The 22,369-nt window shown below is 43.0% G+C and overlaps 2 protein-coding genes and 1 pseudogene across 3 annotated transcripts in view; 1 reads left to right on the top strand and 2 right to left on the bottom strand.

Moving 5' to 3' along the window:
- LOC144113910 (regulator of microtubule dynamics protein 1-like) overlaps positions 1-4,563 on the bottom strand; it is a 60,518-nt gene extending 55,955 nt beyond the window's left edge. Inside the window, exons 1-2 of one of the 2 annotated variants that reach the window (XR_013310909.1) lie at positions 4,323-4,563; positions 3,850-3,949 (exon numbers count right to left, since the gene is read on the bottom strand). Coding sequence is in view for 1 of the 2 variants with exons in the window: in XM_077647296.1 (XP_077503422.1) it covers positions 3,850-3,949; positions 4,323-4,421 (199 nt within the window). In the remaining variant the exon portion in view is untranslated. The remainder of the gene's footprint in view (positions 1-3,849; positions 3,950-4,322) is intronic. The other variant, XM_077647296.1, reaches the window with a different exon arrangement.
- Positions 4,564-4,805: 242 nt separating this feature from the next.
- Positions 4,806-6,816, top strand: LOC144114252 (pyridoxal kinase-like; annotated as a pseudogene).
- Neos (nuclear receptor coactivator protein neosin) overlaps positions 6,590-22,369 on the bottom strand; it is a gene marked incomplete in the record, with an annotated part of 88,030 nt that continues 72,250 nt past the window's right edge. Inside the window, 2 exon segments of the mRNA XM_077647295.1 lie at positions 6,590-7,475; positions 17,770-18,093. Coding sequence (XP_077503421.1) covers positions 6,931-7,475; positions 17,770-18,093 — 869 coding nt within the window.

Genomic DNA, 22,369 nt, shown 5'->3' with positions numbered 1-22,369 from the left:
CTGCCGGGGCTCCAGCGAATGAGAGCGTGTGACGGTCTGGCGACATCATGGGTACAGTGACGTCTTTTTTCACGATTTTAGTTCCAAAATTGGTCACTACGAGCACACCAATCGGCCCGCAAATTTTAAAGAACACGGTTTTTAAAAGTTCATAATAAATTGCCGGCTCAGTTCTGAAGACTCATACTTGGTGTGAATGCTTCTCAGCATCATTTCTAAGCATTGAAAACATTTACAAGTGACTTTTTATTCGTTGCGTAGTCCCTTTGAAGGTCCAAACACTTGGCATCGGCTCAATCACCAGGATCCCTCTTTTCCCAGACAAAACGCTGCCATGCACGGCTAAGTGTGGGTGCTCGGGGTCTGTGGTGGCGCACTGCTCACCAACATCCCTTTGCGGGTATGCCCGTGCAGATGCTCGGGAAACAGTGGTGTCAGAACTCATCACAACCTACAAGTTGGAGATGCCCTGAAAGGGTGGGCAAAATAAGCTCTTCAGAATTACAAAGGGAAAAATAAAGTCACCAAGGAAGATGTAGCTTTCCACCTTAATATAGCCAAATGGTTACAAAAGGAATCAGCACAGCTTTTCAAAAACAGGCAAACATGAAGACATATTATTGTTAAAACTTCTTTGGCATAACTAAATTCCACTGAACCTGACAGTTTGTGCATGTCTCATATCCCTTGCATTTGAAGAACTGCTGTTTACTGCTAAATGCACTTGGTCAATATATTCCAAAATCATTTATTAGATTAATTTAACTTTGAAATGGCAGCTGCAACCCTCACACAGATTACCGGCATCATAACAGCTAGTACTCTAGTTTGGCAGTAGTACGAGTAGTACAAAGACTGACTGTATGACCATGAAAAATTTTATTACCTACACAGCTTGCCAACCGAGGCTGCATTCCTGTTATGTACGCAATGAAGGAAAGCTGCCTGCTGATGAAACTTCCTCCTCTTTTCTAAATTGGTCTAAATTTTTAGTTCAGGAAATTTGAATGGGAAAAACTGCACATCAAGAAGCTATTCTGAGAGGGACACTGCAAGGCAGAGGCTTTTACACAACACGGTTGTTTTTGCATTTGAATCCCATCATATGCAACAGTCACAGTCTGCCTTTTTACTTAGACTTAAAAATTTAGCCAAGCAAGCTTGTTAGCATAAACAAATGCAGCAGCTCAATGCATTGAATTATAAAGTGCCTCTAACAATGGCGCCTGCCAAGTCCTCGCACAACTACCAGTCAACCCATTGCACGAGTCACTTCACTGCATGCCTCTAGAGCGACAAGAACACAGACAATGGAAAGGCAACAGACAGTAGGACACAAACACTTAACAGCAAAATAAGGCACACAATTAGAATGAAACCCTGGCACTAAATACTGTTGCCCTATGCATGAGGTTCCTGAAAAGTGAATGTGGCAATATTGTTCAAGTTTAAAACAGCATCAAAAATAGAAATCATAAGAGAATCGCAAGGCAATCAGAACCTGGTCTAAACTACAAGATAAAAATTCAGTGCACAAGCGTGTGCTGTAAAAACAGTAAAAAAAAGGCATGCAGAAAACACTAACATCACAAAAAAGTTTACAATCCGTGCAACTTGAACTGCAAGCAACAACAGAAAAGCTAGTAAGCAAGATATAGACTAGGTTGCACAAAATTGAAAGCCTGTGATGATGAAATTCCAGAAGCAATTAACTTGTTCTCATCAGTGACATTTTTTAATCGGCCAAGAATATCAAACGACTTCCATCAACGACTGCTTTTATGCTGTGTCACTACTGTTGCCTTATACAAGTAGCATCAGGAAAGCCCCACTGTTATCAACAGAAGAGTAAATGCATTAAGCTAAGTTGCACAGAATTTTAAAGGGCACTCTAGGTTTCAAAAAATTGACAGAAAATAATACGATATTTGAGCACAGCCCTTCACACGCCGCCTGCCCCTGCTGGCAGGTGATGTGTTACGCAACTAGCCATCTTCCGGGATCTTCCCGTGGCAGCCGCCTTCCAGGTGGCGCTTCGCTCTACAACTTGGACAGCCGGTTACACCAACAATGCTGACGCCGACTATGACGCAGAACGGGCGCCTAAGAGCTGTGCTCTAAACCCACAGTGCTAGCTCAAAAAAAATCTCTCCCTTTAGCTGACCACCTCTTCACTGAGAAGGTAGAGCCATAGTCGAAATTTTAAGAAGCGAGGGGTATATGCCTCAGCCATGTGGTGTAGCATCCGTGAAAGTCCCAAGTTTCTGGGGCTTAAGACAAAAGTTCCTCTACGCTTCAAAAAGTTTCAAACAATGGCAATGCATAATGAGCCACATTGTGTGACCCAGGGGCAAATCCCCTGGACAACACCAGCCTGACAGTCAGTTTCGCTATCTGAAGTTGGCCTTTGAACGCAGCATTACAGTTCCCGTACTTTCACTACTCATCCCTAGGTGGGCGGTGACATACCATTGTCCGTATCACACAATGTGTCCATATCTCTTGTGAGAGTGCCCTTTAAAATTGTGTGCAACTTTTGACAAAAGATGTGCCTTTGGATCAGTTATCAAATGGACAAATTGATAAGGAACGATAATCAGATGGTGACCATGAAGGAAGGGAGGCTTCATGAGCCTTAACCAAGTGACACTGACCATAACTTCTAAACTAGACAAATGGCTTTGCTTCATTAACCAGTGCACTGTCTCACATTTTTGCGGTCTTACAAAAGTTTGCATGTGACTCTACTCACAGCAAGATTTGTATTGGTGTTGTGAGATCATCTCTAAGGCATGATAGTTGAGATTTTGTTCTCATCCTATTTGTTACATTGACAACAGCTCATATTTGGCACCACCACACTAATACACTTGCGTTTTGCCAATGCTTTAACTTTTTAAACTTACCACCATTGTGCAGTCTCTTACTAAACTTGACATCCCCAGAAATATCAGTTACCAATGTTTAGCTAACTTCAGTTCGAATGCTTCCTTCTACTTTATGCTTAACACTATGTCACCATGTATCACCTTGTATCAAGCCAAAAGTCTGCCAAAAAGTTCACAGCTTTATACTAGTTCACCACAGGTCACATCTCTTGCAACCCTATAATTCAAGGGCAAAAACTGCAGGGAAATGCAAGAAAATAAGCTCAACAATGGATGGATAGTGAGCACATATATCAAATTTAAAACTACCAGATTCTTATGTAGGGACAAAAACCCTCCACACAGCAGCACTTCTTGAGTGTATCTCCTTTCTTTGTCCTGTGTATTTCGAGCTGAAAAAAAAAATGCGTTCTACGTACCAAGACCAACTAGCCTGCCTTTCCACTTTAACAAGCGCTTCGTGAGTAGCACAACAGGAATAAACCTGATTAATTCCAGCCATTTTTCGGTTAGAAGGAAGGACCCAGCGATAACCGAGTGCAATGATTCTGATTTTTAGGTGCGAAAGATTATGCTAATCAACATAATGGTCACGCACCAGTTCTACCAGAGCCCATGCAGATATGCATCAGCGACATAACCCATTTTGGAAAGATCTCAAACAGCACCGCGGTCAGTTCGACTATTACGGCTGATATTAACTCTACTAATTCATCCAGTGCTCCCTAGTGTTTTACGTTAGGCACTGTTTCAAGGAAAGTGAACTGTGTTTCAAGAACCAAAAAGACAATCCCATTTTAATCAAAAAGCGTTCCCTTGTGAGCACTGGGCAAACTAACGCTTTGACATCATAACGCTAAGTATTGAATACGGCGATTTCGACTGAAGTCAAGGAACGGCAGTGGCACTCTACTGCATACAAAAAAAAAAAATCGAAACAGAACTTCTGGCGTATACTTACCTTCAGACATGTCCAACAGCGCGAGTCCACACAGAAGAAAAACTTGCGGCACTACACCCGACACTGCTAATTGCCCCGCAGCAGTCAGATGACGCCAGCCCTAAAAGAAAGAAACTCAAGTTCTCACTATCGACCTTCTCAATCGCTCGAGAGTTACGAACAAGGCACGTGATATAAGTGTGCAACTGATACGGACAATGGTATGTCACCGCCCACCTAGGGATGAGTAGTGAAAGTACGGGCACTGTAATGCTACGTTCAAAGGCCAACTTCAGATAGCGAAACTGACTGACAGGCTGGTGCAAGGTCCAAATTTATGTGAGCAATTAGTTTGACTATTTTTTTACTCAACCAGCACAACGCCGTACCCAACGGCTGAAACACACTTCGTTTAGCGTCGCGAAGGTTGCGGGTGATTATGCGCACTTCGCTCCGTAGTTATAATGGATTTTTCCATAAAATCGACATGTTACCTGAAACTTCGAGGACAAGCCAGCCGACCGCACTCTCAAACCGATTGCGAACGGCGCGAATCCATATCTCAAGCTCCACAACCGCGCTCGGTAGCACATTTTTGGCAGAGCATTTACTTTGACTAACGTACTACGCTGAGCACTGACCCGCAATACATTAACGTAGCACCATGTTGTTACCCTCCATTTCCTGCACAGACTTTAATACCAGTGACATTTAAAAACCAACCTCCAAGAAAATGTTGGAATAATATTCACAGCAAATCAAAATTAACTCTTCAAAACAAAGCTTTGGTGCTACGGTCGTACGGTCGACCAACTAGAGCAAAGTGCAGTCTCGCGATTACTTTCGGTTTCGCATTCCAACTCCATCTCGGAAACGGATGCAACAAATATGCAAATGAGAATGTGATGAAGACGTCGCTGTAAATTCCTGAAATCGTCGGTTTAAAACAAATTCGTTCCCTGGGTAAGCAGCGATGAATGGGGCTGACGCAGCATTGCTGGAATGAATACGCAGTGGGGCTGGGGCAGTGTGAAACAATACGCCGAGGCGGCGCCCGGACAACGCTCGTTCTGGATGGTGAATGTAACGCGCAAAGAGTTGCTGCAAAATGTTGCGCAGAAACTCAGTAGCAAAACAGCATTACGGACCAATTATTCGGTCTTGCATCTTCATAAAGGGAAAACGAAAGCTCAATATTTGGTCAAACTTCACTGCGCTGCGACGATCGTTGCGGCGCGCACCCCCCACACAACCAGCTGGCAGTAGCATTAAAATGTCAACGTGCGCTTAATTCCGATGAAACGCCTGCTACCGCAAGCTTTCATGCTGCATACAGAACAAAAACGTCGTTCGCTTATCGTCGCCGACCAACTAAAAAAATGACACAGCCCCGAAAAAAACTTTATTGCTTTCCGTCGTTTTTTTGCAGTGCAACATGTAACATTGTAACATTTCCACTTACTTGCTTTAAGGGTTTCTTTGTGCCCTGCATGTGCACCTTGCGACTTCAGAAATGTTTCACGTGCTGTAGCACTGATCAACGAAAATGAGACCGCGTGAAAAACGTGCTGCTGGACGAGCAGACCACTCTTGTTGCGGTGCCCGTCGGGCGTCCGTTCACCATCCAACGGGGCCACGATTTCGGTCCAGGACTGCCGCATATTGCCGACCCAGTCTCGTAGTTTTCGGCTACGTGCAGAACAAATGAATTTTCCCCTGCAAATCTTGGGCATCGAAGCGGACACGATCGTTATCCAACCACACGGGATAAGTAACAGACACCGAGGTCTTCCGAGGAAACACTCGGCAACCTAGACATTACTATTCGCTCATTTTACGACTTGCTACGCTTCATCTGCTGCGCTGCTTGAGCACACACAGACCTCATCGCTGAAATGGTCAAATCTGATGTCTGTATAAGGCCCAGTTGTGGGAGACAACGGCTTCGTCTACGTCCCTGCACAGCTAGTGCCAATCGGCGCGAGATCTACACCCGATGGCCGACAGAGACAGCAAATCAGTTTGAAAGTGAGCTGCTAACGGGGCAACAATCCACGATGAAGGCATGCTGCTCGACGCTGTGAAAGCGTGGCATGTGATGGCGCAAACGGTGCCACATCAGTAAGTTGACTACCGTGGACGGAAACGAGTACGTTGGTTGCATTCGCTAGCAAGCACACCGCGAACCAAACGTGAGGGGGTATGTAACGCATAGACACGAATTTCTGCGGTACGGGCGATCCCTTTGCAGCCACCCTTATGGGCTCGATGACAAAGTCGAACCCAAAGCTGTGCGTATATGCTTTGAAAATGTCACCAATACAATCTGTGCTCTTCTGAGCATGCACACTGATCAAGCAAAGCTGAAGTACACCAGACACGAAATACATATCATTACAAGCAATGATGAAATTGAGGGGGCCAATGCAGAACTTGTTTATGGCCCTCATTGTCAACTAAGTGCCACGTGCTGAAGCACGTTTCAGTAAAATGATGTCTGCACAGGCTTCAAGACTTCAGTAGTAAACTGCAGGTACAATTATAGCTCACAATTCTTTTTATTCAGTGTTGCAAGAGGCAGCCAATGGAGCATAAATGCGGCATAAATTTAGCATTTTTTTATTTACACCTGCAAAATGTCACAGTTACAAGATAGTCAACTTAATTTTGTGGCGTAGCCGACAAAAACATCACTGGCATCGTGCAGAGGGGAATGCAGCTGCCAAGTACTTGCAGAGGAAAGGCAAACAACAGCAAGTGGTGAAAACTGGAGTTCCCTTTATTCATCAGAGGGCAGACACTGTTGTGCCTGTGTACACCAACAAGATGGAGTTCATTATTTATTTTACACCATGAAAATGTCAATGAGACCCCTTGCTGAAGAGCAGTGATGGTTTGTATGGTACTGAAAGGAAGCACATAAAATGCATTATGCTACCAATGCTGAGGTTTCTTTCACATAAGTGACAAGGAAAAAAAAAAAGGCCACACAGACATAACAAAAGAGCAAAAATAAAAAGAGCTCAATGGAAACGGACAGCGACCTGTGAGTGCAGCTACAGCACCATCCTTAGCTGCAGCCACAAAAAGGAAGCTGATTGATCAGTAGCGTGGCATCCCACCTCCATGCCTACTGGCAGGCATCATGGGTCTCTGGACTTGGGTGCCCATCAAAGGGTGCCGCATGGCCCCAGGAGTAGGTGGGCCACCTGGACCCCTCATCAAAGGAGGTGGCTGCTGATACTGCTGCCCCGCATGACCGCCAAAGCTGTTGTTAATTCCAGGGGCACTTCCGCCGTATGCTTCGCCATCTCCATAACCATAGCCAGATGGTGGCTTGGCAGGCTGCTGACTGCTTAGTGCGGGAGATGCCCCAGAAGAATTAGCACTGCTTAGAGTCTTCAGCAGATTGCTACCATTATGGATCAGGTTGTCAAGGGCCTTTTGCACACTTGGGTTGTCAAAGTTAATGTAAGTGGAAGTGGGAACATCGCTTGCTGGAGCTGCTGCCGGTGCCTGCTGCTGTGGCTGCACAGGTGTTGGCAGAGGTGCCTGCTTCACAACAGTGGTTGGACTTATAGGCCCTGGCTGCCCAATCATGCTTAGAATCCGTTGCTGCAGTTCTTGTTGTGTTGGCTTCTCTTCTTCTGGAATAAATAAAAGTTGGGATGGTTACTACACTGCTTTCTACACAAATAGCTGCTTTGTCATTTCCCAACATCCTCTGCAGGTGAAAAGACATCATACACATTGCACTCACAAAAAAATGTAAAAATGGACAAAAATTTGCCATATAATGCAGCAGAAGAAAGTCGACCTCTATATATTGTGCTATTTAACCATTAAAAATAGGTTTAAAATTATTTTCCTACCCATTTACACCCAAGCTGACCTGTCATTCTCTAAACATATCGTGTAACCCACACCAATAATTATTTTTAAAAAAACTGTGGGGGTGAGGGTTTTAAGTGGATTTCGAGGGGCGGGGGGGGCTCACTTCATGTAAAATACCTGGCAGCATGACTCCACACTCCAACCAATGGACATTGGCATGTGCAGTGGCGAAATGGACAGCGAATGGCTAACAGACTTTACATCCGGACACAAGTGGGACGCATCCGAACACCATACGTCACACTGTAGCACGAATGGATCACTGATGCACTGAACGCAGTCACGGCTGACATAGTATGTAAAGGTTACAGTAGTGAACAACAATCAGCAGGCTGGGCAGATCAGAAGGTGACGACATCTTTTACAGTGGTGACAAAGCCTCGGAAGATGGTACTAACAACAATAATTGAATGTGGTTAACTGGGCATGCCAGTGAAGGGATATATTTTTTTAATCGTGTAGGTCAGAATGAGGGGTGTGCTCTCTAGAGGAGTGTGTAATACGCGTAAAAACACAGTACACAAAATAGAAGGCCTACGCCAAGCCCTACTTCCAAGCACATAAAATATGGCAACACACTTCCTAAAGTTCACTTGACCAGCACTTCTGAAGTGCTTCAAAACACAGTCATTGTACTCAACAGCAGAACAAACCTACATTCGCCATGTGACCTTGAGTTAACCCCTCACCATCCCTTGGTGTGCATGAGGGTAGCAAGCATGTGACACAAGGCAACACTGCACAACAAATCTAAAGGAAAGGGCAAGGCAGGAAGCAAAACCCTTAGTTAACACAAGAAATTAATTATTAACAGGAATGTAAGCTATAATGTTGGCCCAGTGAACTCCTCATGCATGCTGGAAAGTTTGTTGTAGCGAGAAAATTGCACGGTGCATATGTACTGGCATCAACAGGCCAGTTGGCACCCCTAGGAACAGATTCTTCAATGTGCCATTCTGCCAATCAGTGTTCGCTGAAATAAGCCACAAAACCAAGATGACCAAAAACCGCACAAAGAACATGTGCACACTTGTCCCACCCAAACAACCTGCATGCTGTGCCACCAAATCTACTCAAATTGCATACAGCCTAACTTCCCGATTGCATAGTACAACTGAACAGCAATTAACACACATTTGCCATGACATTTCAGCATTAGAAGATTGAACGATCTCCTAAAAGCAGGAAGAAAATAGAAAAAACGGTGGGGGGAGGGGGAAGGGAGGGGAGTTATGCTAGCAGTGGGTACTGGCACTGGCGCAGAACATAAATAGGTAGGGTACACTGCTTCCCAGTGGAGTAAATCCACGCAAATTTCAGGGGGGTGCACGGCTCTCCAGCTGCCCCCTGTCCTAACATGTCCCAGATGCGGGTATATAGTACTGACACAGCCGCCGTCGTCAGCAGAATCCTAGCTGACCGAAGGTGACACAGAGGAGCAAATTGAACAGTCGATGAGAAAAGGCTCCAAAACATCCCCTAGCAAAATGCTTTACCATCTAGCTACGAACCCTCCATAGTGCCCCATACGAAGTTAAATGTGGCACAGTCAACCGCATAGTTTAATGGTGGATGCTTTCCATTTAAGTAGAATGGTACATTCGCCTGCGTTCCTGACCTACGAAAAGCTGATTTACTGAAGACATTTTGTATTTTCGGACAACCTTTGCATAACCCATGAGGGTGGTCCTTGAGGTTGCGAATACTTCTTGTGGGATCCGGAGAGTGTTTGGCATTTTTAAAGCTACCAGCCCTGCTCAAAGGGGAGCTCTCTTCTTATTTGAAAAACGGTTTGATTCTATATTTCTCATCGCAGAACGAAATCCCCTCGTCCGCCATATAAGTAGAGTTATAGGACCGTAAAAATGCGCTCATAGTGCGCTAGGACGCTAAGCATCCACGTGCACTTACGACGGCAGCAGATTTATGCTTGCACTAAAGCCACTGAAGAGGATGGCATGCAGTGCTCTTTTTATAACCCAATTTTTTCGGTTGTGCCTATATTGAGCAAGCATTGGTTGCAATATTCAGCATCGCTTTCTCTCTCTATACTGAGAGCCTCCATGCTCCTTTTTATTTTTTACTCATAGGAGGCATGGGCCTGAGATGGTGGAAGGGACATTTGCAATTTTCTATTTGGACCAGCAGTTTTAAGAAACTGAAAGTGACGGCGGTAGACATCGCTTAGTGTTTTACTTACTTCCTTTTTTTAAGTAAAGATGGCCAGCTGATATGAAGTATTTTTGTGCATGCCGCCAAGAGGAGAGATGCATCTGTCAGTGCTCGCCTCATGCACTATTAAAACATTCGCCAGGTCCAAACAAGAGAAAGGCCCAGAAGAAAGCTTCGAGGGTTTGTGCGACACCGACCCTCGAACGTGCAGGACTACCTTTTAATATCTGTCTCAATCACAGACTAACTCAATGCCAGAAAATCACGGGATTGAAGTTAAAGTAAAAGCAATCACATACAGTCATGGCATGTCCTTTGACTGTTGGCATATTGCAATTATTGCAGCCCTTTTTTTGAACATCTGATTCTGCTGAGCCATTCTGTGGAAGGGAAGAGGCCTCGTCGCTCCCGCTGCTTCCCCGTGTTGCATGCACTGCTCATATCATTCGATGCTGACTGAGTAGTCCCGGGACGAATCTCGGGAAGGGACGCTCGCATGCTGTGTCCCCCCCCCACCCTAAGCGAAGGGAGGGTCAGGACACCCCTGTCCCCCCGTGATTTACGCCACTGCTGCTTCCTGCTTTCATGTGGCAGCAGCTATGCAGGGCAGGCCAACTGCCATCTTAATACTGACAAAGAAAACAAGGATATAATACAAACATTCCACTGGCTGCCTAACCTTCCCATTCACTACGGAGACTAAATATAGACTGAAGTTCAAGCATATTCAAGTCACCTGGCACTGCAAGTGACATTGCAAGGGAGACTGCTCAAGCATTGTACTCTGAGAAGTCGGGGCCACTTGTGTCTAAATTTCTCCTCGGTTTAACTTCACAATGAGGAAATTAGGCTCCTGATATAATGACTGATGGCATAAAGAATGAAGTAGACCTGCCAAGAGACAGCATGCATGTTGTTTTCTTTAAGGAAAGCATGAATGCACACGCCCTTTGAGCATTTTTAATGTTCCTTGGTTTTCTCGTGCAATTCAGTGAATATTTATTTGAAAGTTGCATCGCATCCTGACATTTCTCCCCAAATTAATCAGTTTTCTGTATGGTAAAAATAAAGCATCAGTAAAAACTGGTCCAATCAACCAATCTTTTCATTTCACAACGTATACGAAAGGTGTGCAATAAATTTTACCAGCTCACAGGACACATCAAACACTGCATTTTTATGCATCATTACTCTCATGGCATACTTTTATCATCACAGTAACTTCTCCATGGCATAGCCTGTGGCAAAGAAAGTTCAGGTATGTTTTGCAACTTATGCAAAACAGACACATAAGGCTGCTATGCAGGGAAAGGTCTACATGAGACTAATACAAGGGCCCATAGGTACTCATAAAAATATATGCAGTTCTGCTTCTAGGCTCCCTCGATGCCAAGCACACAAGCACAAAAAAAAGAAGCAGAGCCTGACACAAAAGAGACAGAACCACCACAAAAAAACCTACCCCCCCCCCCCCCCCCCTTCTCTCCCGCACACACAAGGCACACTAAAAAGCGTTCTGGAGAAATTCATTTTTGCTTTTATTTAGTTTTTTCTTGTTTCCGTGAATAAATAGTTAGTCACAGATAACACAGCCGCATATTAAACCCATGGAAACAAAAATATGCGTGGCCTATTTGATTTCGCAACACTCAACCTCATCATTCTGCGAAGGCCATTGGAAATACTATAAATAGTGAAGACACTCAAAGTAATTGTTATTAATCGAAGACATTATATGGCTCATCGGCAATGAAACTTGGGAGTCCAGCGCTGTCCAGCAGCGGTGGTCCCAAAAACCCCAGATGATGTCACTGTGGCCTCGCATGACGTCAGCAGTAGACCATAAGATAAAGTGACATCCAAAAACCTGGTAACGTCATCACCAAAGAAAAATAAAATTTCTTCCGAAGGTGTGGGGAATCGAACCAAGGCTCTTCAGACTGCAACGTGAACATGCAACCCATAGGCCGCAAAAACACACTGCTTCTCGGAGAATAAAGGTGGACACAGTCTATGGGTTTCCTTACGAATTGATGCTAATCAGTGGTTGTGTCATTCGAAAGGAAAGAATGCTTTTGTATTCAGAGCAGGTAAGTAGTCTTAAGGGGTCTCCGTAACTTTTTTTTCTCTTTTTTGGTTATGACAAAAGTAATCATTTCATAAAACCGCCATATATTTGTTGTTCAAAGAACATGGCACTGAGATAAGCCTTAAGCAAGCGGACTGCGCTTTCTACTACTGGTCTTCTGCTGCAGCGGTGATGCGCCCGATCGTCTGCTCCAGCTGAACATAGTCTGACCAGGAAACCGCACATTTTCGAAGATCATTCCGCGTATTGCTCCCCCATTAGCATAGTGGCAAGCCACCAAGCGACTGGCTGAAAAGCACTCCACACATGCTTTTTGCTAGGGCAACCATGTCGCTTGACTCCTCCTACTCTCCGCGGTGAGTTAAAAAAAGGGGGGGGCGGGGGGGGTCGTTTCATACAATTAAATAGGGACATCAGCTACGCAGGATAATAATTCGAACTTTCTAAAAATGCTTGGAGCGTATAGGTCGAGTTCCCGCGATAACAAGACAAACGCAAAATACTCTTTGTGCACCTTTAAGGCTGCAACAGAAACTTTGCGAGCACGAGGTAAAGTAGAAAATTAAGAATATTTAGGGGAGAATGAAGCAAAATGTACCGTTTTGATACTTACCACCCCCAACCTTTAAATTTGCAATAAAATGAATTGGATATTTATCTCGCATAAGCAGCCTGTGTTCACTACAACTAAACTTGAAGCCAAAGCAAAAAATTTCAAAGTGAGCCTTGATGAATAGGAAAGTAGTCAAAAAGGCACAATTTTCTGTGGGTCACATTTTTCACTACTGTGCAGCTCAGTCAATGAAGTCTTCAGGACTAATGTATGTGTACAGTTATTACAGTAAGTGTACAACTGGTTATTAGACTTATGCAAAGTTAAAGAATGTTTGCACCTCGCATTTTCGAGAGAGGATTATTTTAGTAGCAGGCTAGACATGGGGCAAAATGCAACATCATGGCGTTCTGCAGGGCCTAAAATAAAGATAACGGTTCTATTACGTCCTCCAAAGCTTTCGCCTTGTTTTAATATTCGTTAGAATGATCCAAACATAAAAATAAGAATACTGATTGGTGGCTAGCACCAAACAGTGAAGTGCCATAGAGTATTTCGGTGTTCTCACAGATGGCCATCATAGAACAGCAAAAAAAAGTGAGACAATCTGAGAGGCAGGAATTACACAAAATTTTTTTTTGAAATTTTAGCGGCGCACAGTTTCCGGCAGGCAAGAACAGCTACTTGTAAGCAAATTCTGACAACGGAGCGAGCTGTGTTTGATCTGGCCTTCAATCACATTCGAAACCTTGTGTTCATGTATGACGAATCAAACCAAATCACATGCCCATTCAACTGGGCTGAGCATAAGGGCAGCAGCTGTGCCACTAAAACACAAAACAAATTGCAGAACAAGGCAGGAAATTCATAAGAATCATGAAGCCAGGGAACAGCAATGCCTGGTAGTAAGGCTGCCTAGTTTGAAGCTGGTCATGCAACAAAGCAGTGCCGGGCTCTGTCTGGTTATATTTTCATGCAAGTAGCCTCACAAATATTATGTTCGGGCTCATAGAGCCAGCTTTGTGCTGATTCACTGCGAGGGAAAGTCATTTTCTAACTTTGGAATGGCACCTCAATTTTCCCTATGCACGCCCAAGGTGAGGAAATGGAACATCACGAAGTTTTTATATAATAAAATTTTCCTGTGTTCCGCTTCAGCTGTATTTTCTTTTTATTTACTAAGCTTGATGCCAGGATGGTAGCAAATTATATGGCTATATTTGTTTGCTAATATGTGTGCATATGAAAAAATAAAATGACAATTTCCAAATTTGTGTCACATTATGCCCCATTCTCCCTTACACACAAGAAAGTCCCACTGCACCCCATTGTAAAAGATAGTGCCTCCTCCTAGTCGATACTAAGTTATTCATGCAGTGATCCAATAACCAATGCAGATAAAATATACACTATCCACAATGTGCATTTCTGCACAAGAGTCACATGTCAGCATCTGCCCTGTGAATTTTGCACCCCAACTGACAAGTTTTCAGTATACTGCCCAATCAACAGCAGTGCAAAGAAAAAAAATTTGTGGATTCCTTGCTCTAATTACGAATGAATGGACTGAGATAACATGTTTACACATCCTGCTTTGCCCACTTATACTTCAATGCGTTTACATGCTCTTGTCACGTATACCAGGGGAGTTTTTTTTTTTTTTTTTCAGAGAGCAAATCCCAAAACCGAAACTGGACGAGACTTTTAAACTAACAGAAGAGCAGCGAGAGGGAATGTGGCCAACACCACCACCAGAGCAAAAATGAGCCAATTTAACAACAACAGCACACCATTATACAGAATGTGTCATAAATTAAAAAAAAAAAAGAGCCCAGTACAAGGACAGTTCCAGTCAATATGAGCCAAGTTCAGAGAACTTACTAAGACGTTACATGCGTGAACGAACCACACGCTGTCCTGGCCCTTTCCCGTGAAAATATTGGGACCTAAGCGGCCTATTCTGGACTTTTTTTCAACACTAAAGCCTGTCTAACACTAAGCATCACCAAGCTCGAGTGCCTGACTTCACAGCATATGCGTTGAGCAACAGTAATCTTGCCCCTTTCTATTATCATGACCTCGCCGTCCTCACAACACTAAGCATGACTGAGTGTGAGGGGAGGCACAGGGCTTCACATGAGTATTGTGCCTTTCCTACACTCTTTGTATTCTTATAGGGGCTTTATAGAAGCCTGTGTATTTTATCAAGGCTTTCGATGGCAATCAGGATGACAAACTTTTCTGCTCCAACTGAAATCAGTTTAACTAGCATGCCGCTGCAAGAAAAGAAAAAAGCGAAAAGAAAAAAAAAACTCTTATAATAAACTCTGACACATCCCCAACCAAAATCTTTTTTAAATTTAAAACCCAACATTTTGAAGCCGGCTCGCCTCCTTTGGATGTCCTCATAGCCTGACTACACGGCGCCCTTCAATCCTCTGTATACCACAAACCAAATCTCTAAGGTTGATAGCTTCACTTCGCTTAGAACCACCCAACAGTCCATAAAGCATCAGTGGTGAATACATTGTTAAGAAGAGATGAGACACACTGCAACGCAGAACTCGACAGAAGAAAAGAACAACAAACAATATTCAAAGAACTCACCATGAATGGCTATGCAAAAAACTTTATTCAAAAACCATTTGACTAAAAAACAAAAACACACCAACATGTGCAGAGAAATCAATGCACAACAAACAATGCCACCACCAAAATATGTCATTCTGCCTTATGCCCGAGGTGCCACTGAAACCATCGCCCGAATCCTGAAAAAAGGGATGTCCAGGTTGTTCACAAGCCTGCAAACACTGTTGCACTTTGCCTACCTGTCCAAAAAAACGGCCACGGAGTGAAAGAGCCCAAGGCATTATCTATATAATTCCTTGCACCAACTGCGACGCAAGCAACATCGGCAAAACCAAAAATTGCAATGAAGACTGAAGAGCGTAATCCTGTAGCCGAATATTTTGAAAACTCAGACCACAGAGTCAACTTCAACAAAACCAGCATCCTCGGAACCTAAACAAATTGCCAAAAAAGGCTCTTACTCGAATCCTGGCACATTCAAACGACCCCGAACAACATCAACTGCACAAAGGGAAACCTTCCTGCAGTATATGTACAGGGACTTCACTCTGCAGCTCAAGAAGAAAGGTTGCCATTGACTGCCTCTGCACAGTCCGACAACGTGACTCAGTCTTACACCCCCTCCACACCCTCTCCCAAACTTTTTGCATCTCCGCTTTCCTTCTTTCGACCTCCTGCTCCCCTCCATGCATACTTAAAGATGCTAGCTACAGCCCCCCGTCACCCCTGAAGAAGGAGCCAAGCCAGCTTCCAAACGTTGTGTTTTAAATAAAGAAGTTTTTGGTTGGAGACGTGCCAGAGTTTATTATAAGTCATCAAACCCAACAAAACAGGCAAATCTGTCAACATGTTTAGTTTTCAACAACAGTTATGTGTGCATCCAGGCAAAGTGTACCTTGTTTTGAACTGCCAGTGGTTGCATTCACTGGCCGCTTTTATATGGAACAAAAACGACAGCTACCCATACAATCTCTGAATGCAAAACAGCAGGAAAGTCTAATGCCTGAAGAGCTCCATTTGCCATTTTAGTGCTGGCACATCTTGTTTGCATCAACTGTGACTGCAGTGCACAAGAGGGAATGCACATAGCAGGCCAACAGAGCAGACTCTACAGCCATGTATGCACCAAAACTTTGATAGCTAAGCACAAAAAAATTTCACAGGAAAGGGCGAGGAAAGGTCTTTCTTTAAAGGGACACTAAGGACAACTCCATTCAAGATTCTGAGCCTCATCTGGCTGTGTTGAACTTTGTCTGACAGCAAAAGGCGCACTTATAGCCAAGAAAATTGGATTTAAAATCCTTCCCACCAGTCGACTCAAACACGTGCCATCCTCACCGAAAATGACGAGTTGATACCATTTCCAAGTCAACGGCAGTGTAGCGCAGCCTCTGCCTGGGATCCACACTTAAAAATGGTGTCGACGCACGCATTTTACTTCCGAAATCAGCCAGCGATGGCGACACCTATATTTCATTTTTCGGTCTTTTATACCTTATAACAACTCCTTTTTTGGTGAGGGTGGTCTCTTTATGATTAAAACGCAGTACACTATCAATACAGGCCCAATTTTTGTTTGTCCTCAGCGTTTCTTTAAGAAGCATAATTTGCCACAGGTTAGCACCAGCCTAATGCTGGGCCCCCAAGATCCTAAGTATTCAGGTAACTAATCCCAGTCACATAATAATAACAGTAATAAAAATAATAGCCTCACTCTGAGTACTAACACTACTTCAACGCTTCAAAGCGGACCAGCTGTCTTCTAATTGTGACCATGAATGTATGCTTGACTGCGATTGCAAATCAACACTAAAGCTACGAAAGAATATTTGGATACTCTAAATGAAGGCTTCTAATGAAATCAGAGAAGCCTAGTAGAAATAATAAATACAACTTAAGCAGTGATGGTAGATGGTATATGTTCTCATAAATGTCGAACAAATCCCGTCAGCCATAAACAGATCTGAGTGAATCTGTTTCCCATGCTTCTGCATGATTTGTTTATTTTACTTACAACTGTATCTAAGTTACCTGCTTGTTTATTTGCTTATTCTTCTATTACTTATTACAATATTTATTGTTTTCTGCACATTCCTCTTTCCACCTCTCTCTCCTAAAACCCCTCCAGGGAGTAGCAGTTAGTGCCGTTTCAACACCGACTAAATTCTCCATCATTAAAAAGCTTGTTTCTTTCTCTCTCGCTGTTTTTTTTTTTGATGATACGAATTTCGGTTGGTCCAAGTATCTTTTGCGAGCCGATAAAATTTGTATCATTGAGATTTTACTGTACAAACCAGCATTAGTTTTGCCTTATAATCATTTTCCATTCGCATGCCACAAAATCATGCACATTTTTTTAAAGTGTCATAAACCATACCACAGCCACATCCATGATCCTTTGATAACTGGACCATAACTCATGGCAAAGCTAATCATTTTGAAAGCAGGATTTAAGGCTAACAAAAGAGAGAGTTTTCTCTGGCTAACAATAGCCAGAGAAAATGCAGCAGTGCAGCACGTAACTCAACTATGCCACTGATATCTATAATACACCAGAACGTTTGAAATTCACAGTTCAAAACAAGGGTCAAAACTACCAGGTTGCCCTTGATCTTGTAAGCCATGAGAACAGATGCCTACTCACCAACAGGTGGCGCCTTTGGTCGCTCAGGCTCAACATTCGCAGACGGTGCTGTTGATGAAACTGTCCGTGGCTGCTGGTGCGCCGATTCACCCCTTTCGAGCATAAGCTGCTTATCCCTGCGCTCAGTCAGGTACTTGATGATGCGATCCAGCTCGGGAATACTAAGGTACTTGGAATCCACCAGCAGTTTGAGCAGGAACTGCAGTTCTCGGTCAGGGCCCAGCCGGTCCGGTCCCCCAGCAGCTGCCTGCTGTGCTTCCACTTGTTCCCGGAAGTGGCGTGCCACCAGCTTCAGAGAGTCATCCAGAGGCATGTTGCGGTGCTCTGTTGGCATCCACCGGGACAAATGGAGCAAGAAAAGAGTGGCATCGCCACCACAAGGCAAAAAATCACAAGGTGTGAAAAATGCAGCTACACCTGTAGCTAAGTCATGAAAATTGACTTTTTGCTTGGGATTGCACTTGAACAAAACTGCATCATGACAGACTAAAAACTGGATGACTAAGAATGCTATCACGTGCCCATAAATTGCATCACCCTTGAATACAAAAGCCCTTTGTGACGATTTTGAAAAATGCATTAATTTTTCCTCAGCCAGTGCATGTTGCCAATACAGAAGCCATAAATTTACAGCCTATAAAATGCCAGGAAAAAATCCAAGCAGGTAAACATCAAAATACAATTCTACATGGAAAAAAACCCTTAAAAATAATTTTGCTAATCTCAGTAAATGACATCATGGCTACAAAACATGTACATAATTATAGGTAAAATAATGAATAATACAGCAGCGTTTTAATGCCAACAAATATGCACAAAAAATAACTAAAAAGTGTTTGCAAAGTATCAGGTAACTAGGGGTGTGTGAATATAGAATTTACCGAATATTGAACAATGAAGCACAGATGCATTTATTCACAATAGCAATTTAATTTTCGAACACTAGAACATTTAACTCCATTAAAGAATATACCATTGAGCCTCAATGCTAAAGGCATGGTTCGGATTGGAAAAGAACACAAGTTGAAGCATAACCCTTCTTTAAAAGAACACAACGCCTATCTCGTGGCAATCACAAAAGACCTGATGTAGTGCAGAAAAAAATTTCAGCTTGATTAAATTCAAGATAGAAATTCTAACTTACCCCAAGGAAACAACAGCATAAAAATGTTGCATGCTGTCATGTAATAATATTCCAGCATGTCAGAAATGTGTAAAAATATTATGCCAATAGGATGATGCAGAGCGCCAAAACTATGCTACGCAGAGAAGCGCACCAAGCCTCACCCGCAAAGAAGAAAAATTCTTGTGAATGCACTACTCTCGCCTCTAGTGAATATTCAAGAGACACAACAGGCTAAACACAACAGGCTAAGCTTTCATGTAGGATAAAAATATCAAAGCTATAATTTTCTATTCATATTCCATATTTTTTTAATATTCACACACCCCTATTGAAAATTTCCCAAGTAAAAATCAGCCTCATCATTCTGAACAGTAGATAACACTTTGAATCATGCATAAATAAAGTATAAAAGTAAGCAAAACTGCAAAGCAAATGCACACATGCACATACACACACACTGATTGGTACAAGACAATTCAGTGCTTTTAAAACCAAAATTTCCATTTTCTTTTCTGAAGCACACAGGGAACACTACTAAACAAACGGAAAAAGTACTGTTGTGATACATGCGCCCTGCAGGTAGATTTTCGGCTAGTACCTATCAGTAACAGAGGACAAAACTCGAGTAACGCAGCCCAAGAAAAAGTTGTCCTATGTCCCCTTCTAATAACATAAAATGGTATAAACACTGCTTAGAGATTTCGCACCACGTAGTGTGAAAAAAGATCTTTTTTTCAGCTACCAATTCCCTAACCAACTCTGACAACTGAAGTTTTACATGAAAAATGCAAAGCTTCAAACTTCGCTTGTCTCAAAGCACTACCACCTTCCCCCAGGCAAACAGAAAGACTGCTGTTGAGTGATGTCCAATCTTTTGCACAGAGGTGTGCAATACGAAAAGATAACAATGAAACTTTGCAAAAGCTTCAAATACCAGAACAGCACCTTGCATTAACGAGCAGCAACAGTTGAAATTCAATGTGGGAAAAAAAAGGCACAATGGTAACTGAATCCGAATTTCACTGGCATACTACATGAATTTGATGCAGGCACTATCTGACAAACTCAATTGTAGGCTCGTGGATGGAATGTGGTGGCAATGCTGTCACTAATAATGCCTAAGTGGGGTAGAAAGAGCCAGTAGCCACAGGAACTGTAGCAGCAAACAGCAGTCGTAACAATATCTCCAAGCCTTTTAAATGTGTGCACACAAGTGCTCTCATAACATTCTTAATATGAAAGTAGAGATTCCAGTGAAGCATGGATGCAATGACTCCTGCAGAACCATATAGCAACACATGCAGAAGGATAAAGCTAATTGCTCCCGATATACGTAGGGAAAAAAGAAAGGAAGACAGTGACAAAAAAAAAGTGCAACAAAAATGGTGCACTGGAAGATAATAGAAAATCACTGCCAGAGCTGTTGTTGCTTGCAGTAAGAGAGAAGTTTTTTTTTTTTTTGTACGAGTTGGTCAGCAGAGTGAAATACCAAGAAATGCAGCTTGTAGACAATTCACAAATTGACAGTGATGCTCCAACAAAGTTGCATATATCTGAATAAAAATAACAATGCCTGGAAGCATTTGAGATGTCTATAGTTACTTAAAACAAGGCTGCTGGTGGCAAGGACTCCTGGCAGCAAAACCTTTGTGAGGAAAGCTAATTCGTCACTACAACTGTTTGACTGGTATGTTGGTGATCCCCTAGCCACAAAGTGTGCAGACCGTGCATTCAGAAAGAATGTGCGGCAGGAAATGCATAATGAAAACTAACGCCAGACTGCTACATTCACAAGCAAACACAGGCATTCATTAGAGAGGATCCAACCAAAAAATTCTTGCATGAAGCAAGAAACAAGCTACCCATGCAACTGATTACTCTAGTCAATAAGCTTGTTTCAGCCCCCCATGAAGTTCTGAACACACCACCAAAAAGAAAAGGCGAAGTATACTGAAAAGAAAAAAAAAAAACATGCGCACTTCCACTCTAACAACATTAACTTTCATCACTAGGTCTGAGAACGTCTTGAATTAAGAACAAACATTAGAAGTGCCAACCAGGGCTCAAGTGAGGCATCAAGAATAAAGCCTGTAGTACTGGTTCACGCCAACATGATAATGAAAATTTGCAAAACTTTTTTTTTCACAAGCATGCAACCCTTCCTTCAGAGATCTATGCTTGCTTCTCTGATCACAAACTTTGCATACCCATGGTATGTGGAATGTAATAACCCAAAGCAGCATGCATGTTTACGAGAGCACCGTTTCCCTTGCAAACCAGAGCCACATTGAGAAATAATGTACCCTTATCTCCTGTAACCAGTGGACAACATTACATCAACAGATATGTGACACTCCAGAGCCACACTGAGAAATTAATGTTCCCTTATCTCCTGCAACCACTAGACAACATTCAACACAAATGTTAAAAAGTCCAATGACTGAATCCCATTTCACACCAAAGATAAAAAGACTGATCACAGCTGTGGCCAAGCTTTTTTGCGATTCTTCCACATGACACACAGCATTATGCAGGTAACCCTGTATTCTGCTGCCACTGATGCCTTTTTCTTTCTGCACTCAATGTGCTCCATGTTTGCTTCGTTCAAAAAAGTAAAAAAAAACAGCATATTATGGCCTTCAGACGACCATGGGAGCAGAATCCTGGCAAGAGTTGGTTAATACCAACATGCCATCAACACTATATTGTATCACATTACGATAAGACACGAGCCGGCCTGAGCTGTGTCACTCATGCCACACGTGCAGGGCGCGCCCTCCTTATCGTTTTCCTTCACCAGTCGGGCTGGCTTGGCTTATATAACCGAGCACGAAATAAAAGCGACGGCATTCGCCTTCCTGCTGTCCGCCATCATTACATTGCCGACAGAGAGGGAAGTAATGATAGGCCCACATGAGGAAGGTGATTGCAGTCGCTTTTATTTCATGCTTTGTTATATAAGCCACGCAAGCCTGACTGGCGAAAGAAAACGATAAGAAGGGCGCGCCCTGCACGTGTGGCATGAGTGACACAGCTCAGGCCGGCTCGTGTCTTATCGCAATGCATTACATATATGACCACAACGCAAACAGCCTTCATTGCATGTTTTCTCATTAAAATTTGTTTTTAATTATGATCTATTTCATATAATAACCTATATATGACAATTAAATGCATCAGCTTCACAGAACACCATCACACCACTTGGCTTTGTTGCCGAGTATACCTGGGCCATTCTCTACAATAGCATGACAAGATCAAAATCAGCAAATACAACCTTGACCTGCCATTCTTTTTGCAATGATATCAGCTTTGTGACAGGTCATCTGCATGTGTATGAAAAACAACAAGCCTGGTACCAACAGAAGGAACTTTGCTTCCTTGACAGGACAGCAAAAAAAAAAAATTATCTTTACAGTTACTCCAAGACTGAAGGTTGGCTGCCTGGAACTGGTGTATAACCCGAGATTATTT

This window comes from Amblyomma americanum, chromosome 1, assembly GCF_052857255.1.
Source record: "Amblyomma americanum isolate KBUSLIRL-KWMA chromosome 1, ASM5285725v1, whole genome shotgun sequence".
Classification (NCBI taxonomy): domain Eukaryota; kingdom Metazoa; phylum Arthropoda; class Arachnida; order Ixodida; family Ixodidae; genus Amblyomma; species Amblyomma americanum.
This window is presented reverse-complemented; position numbering and strand designations above follow the sequence as displayed.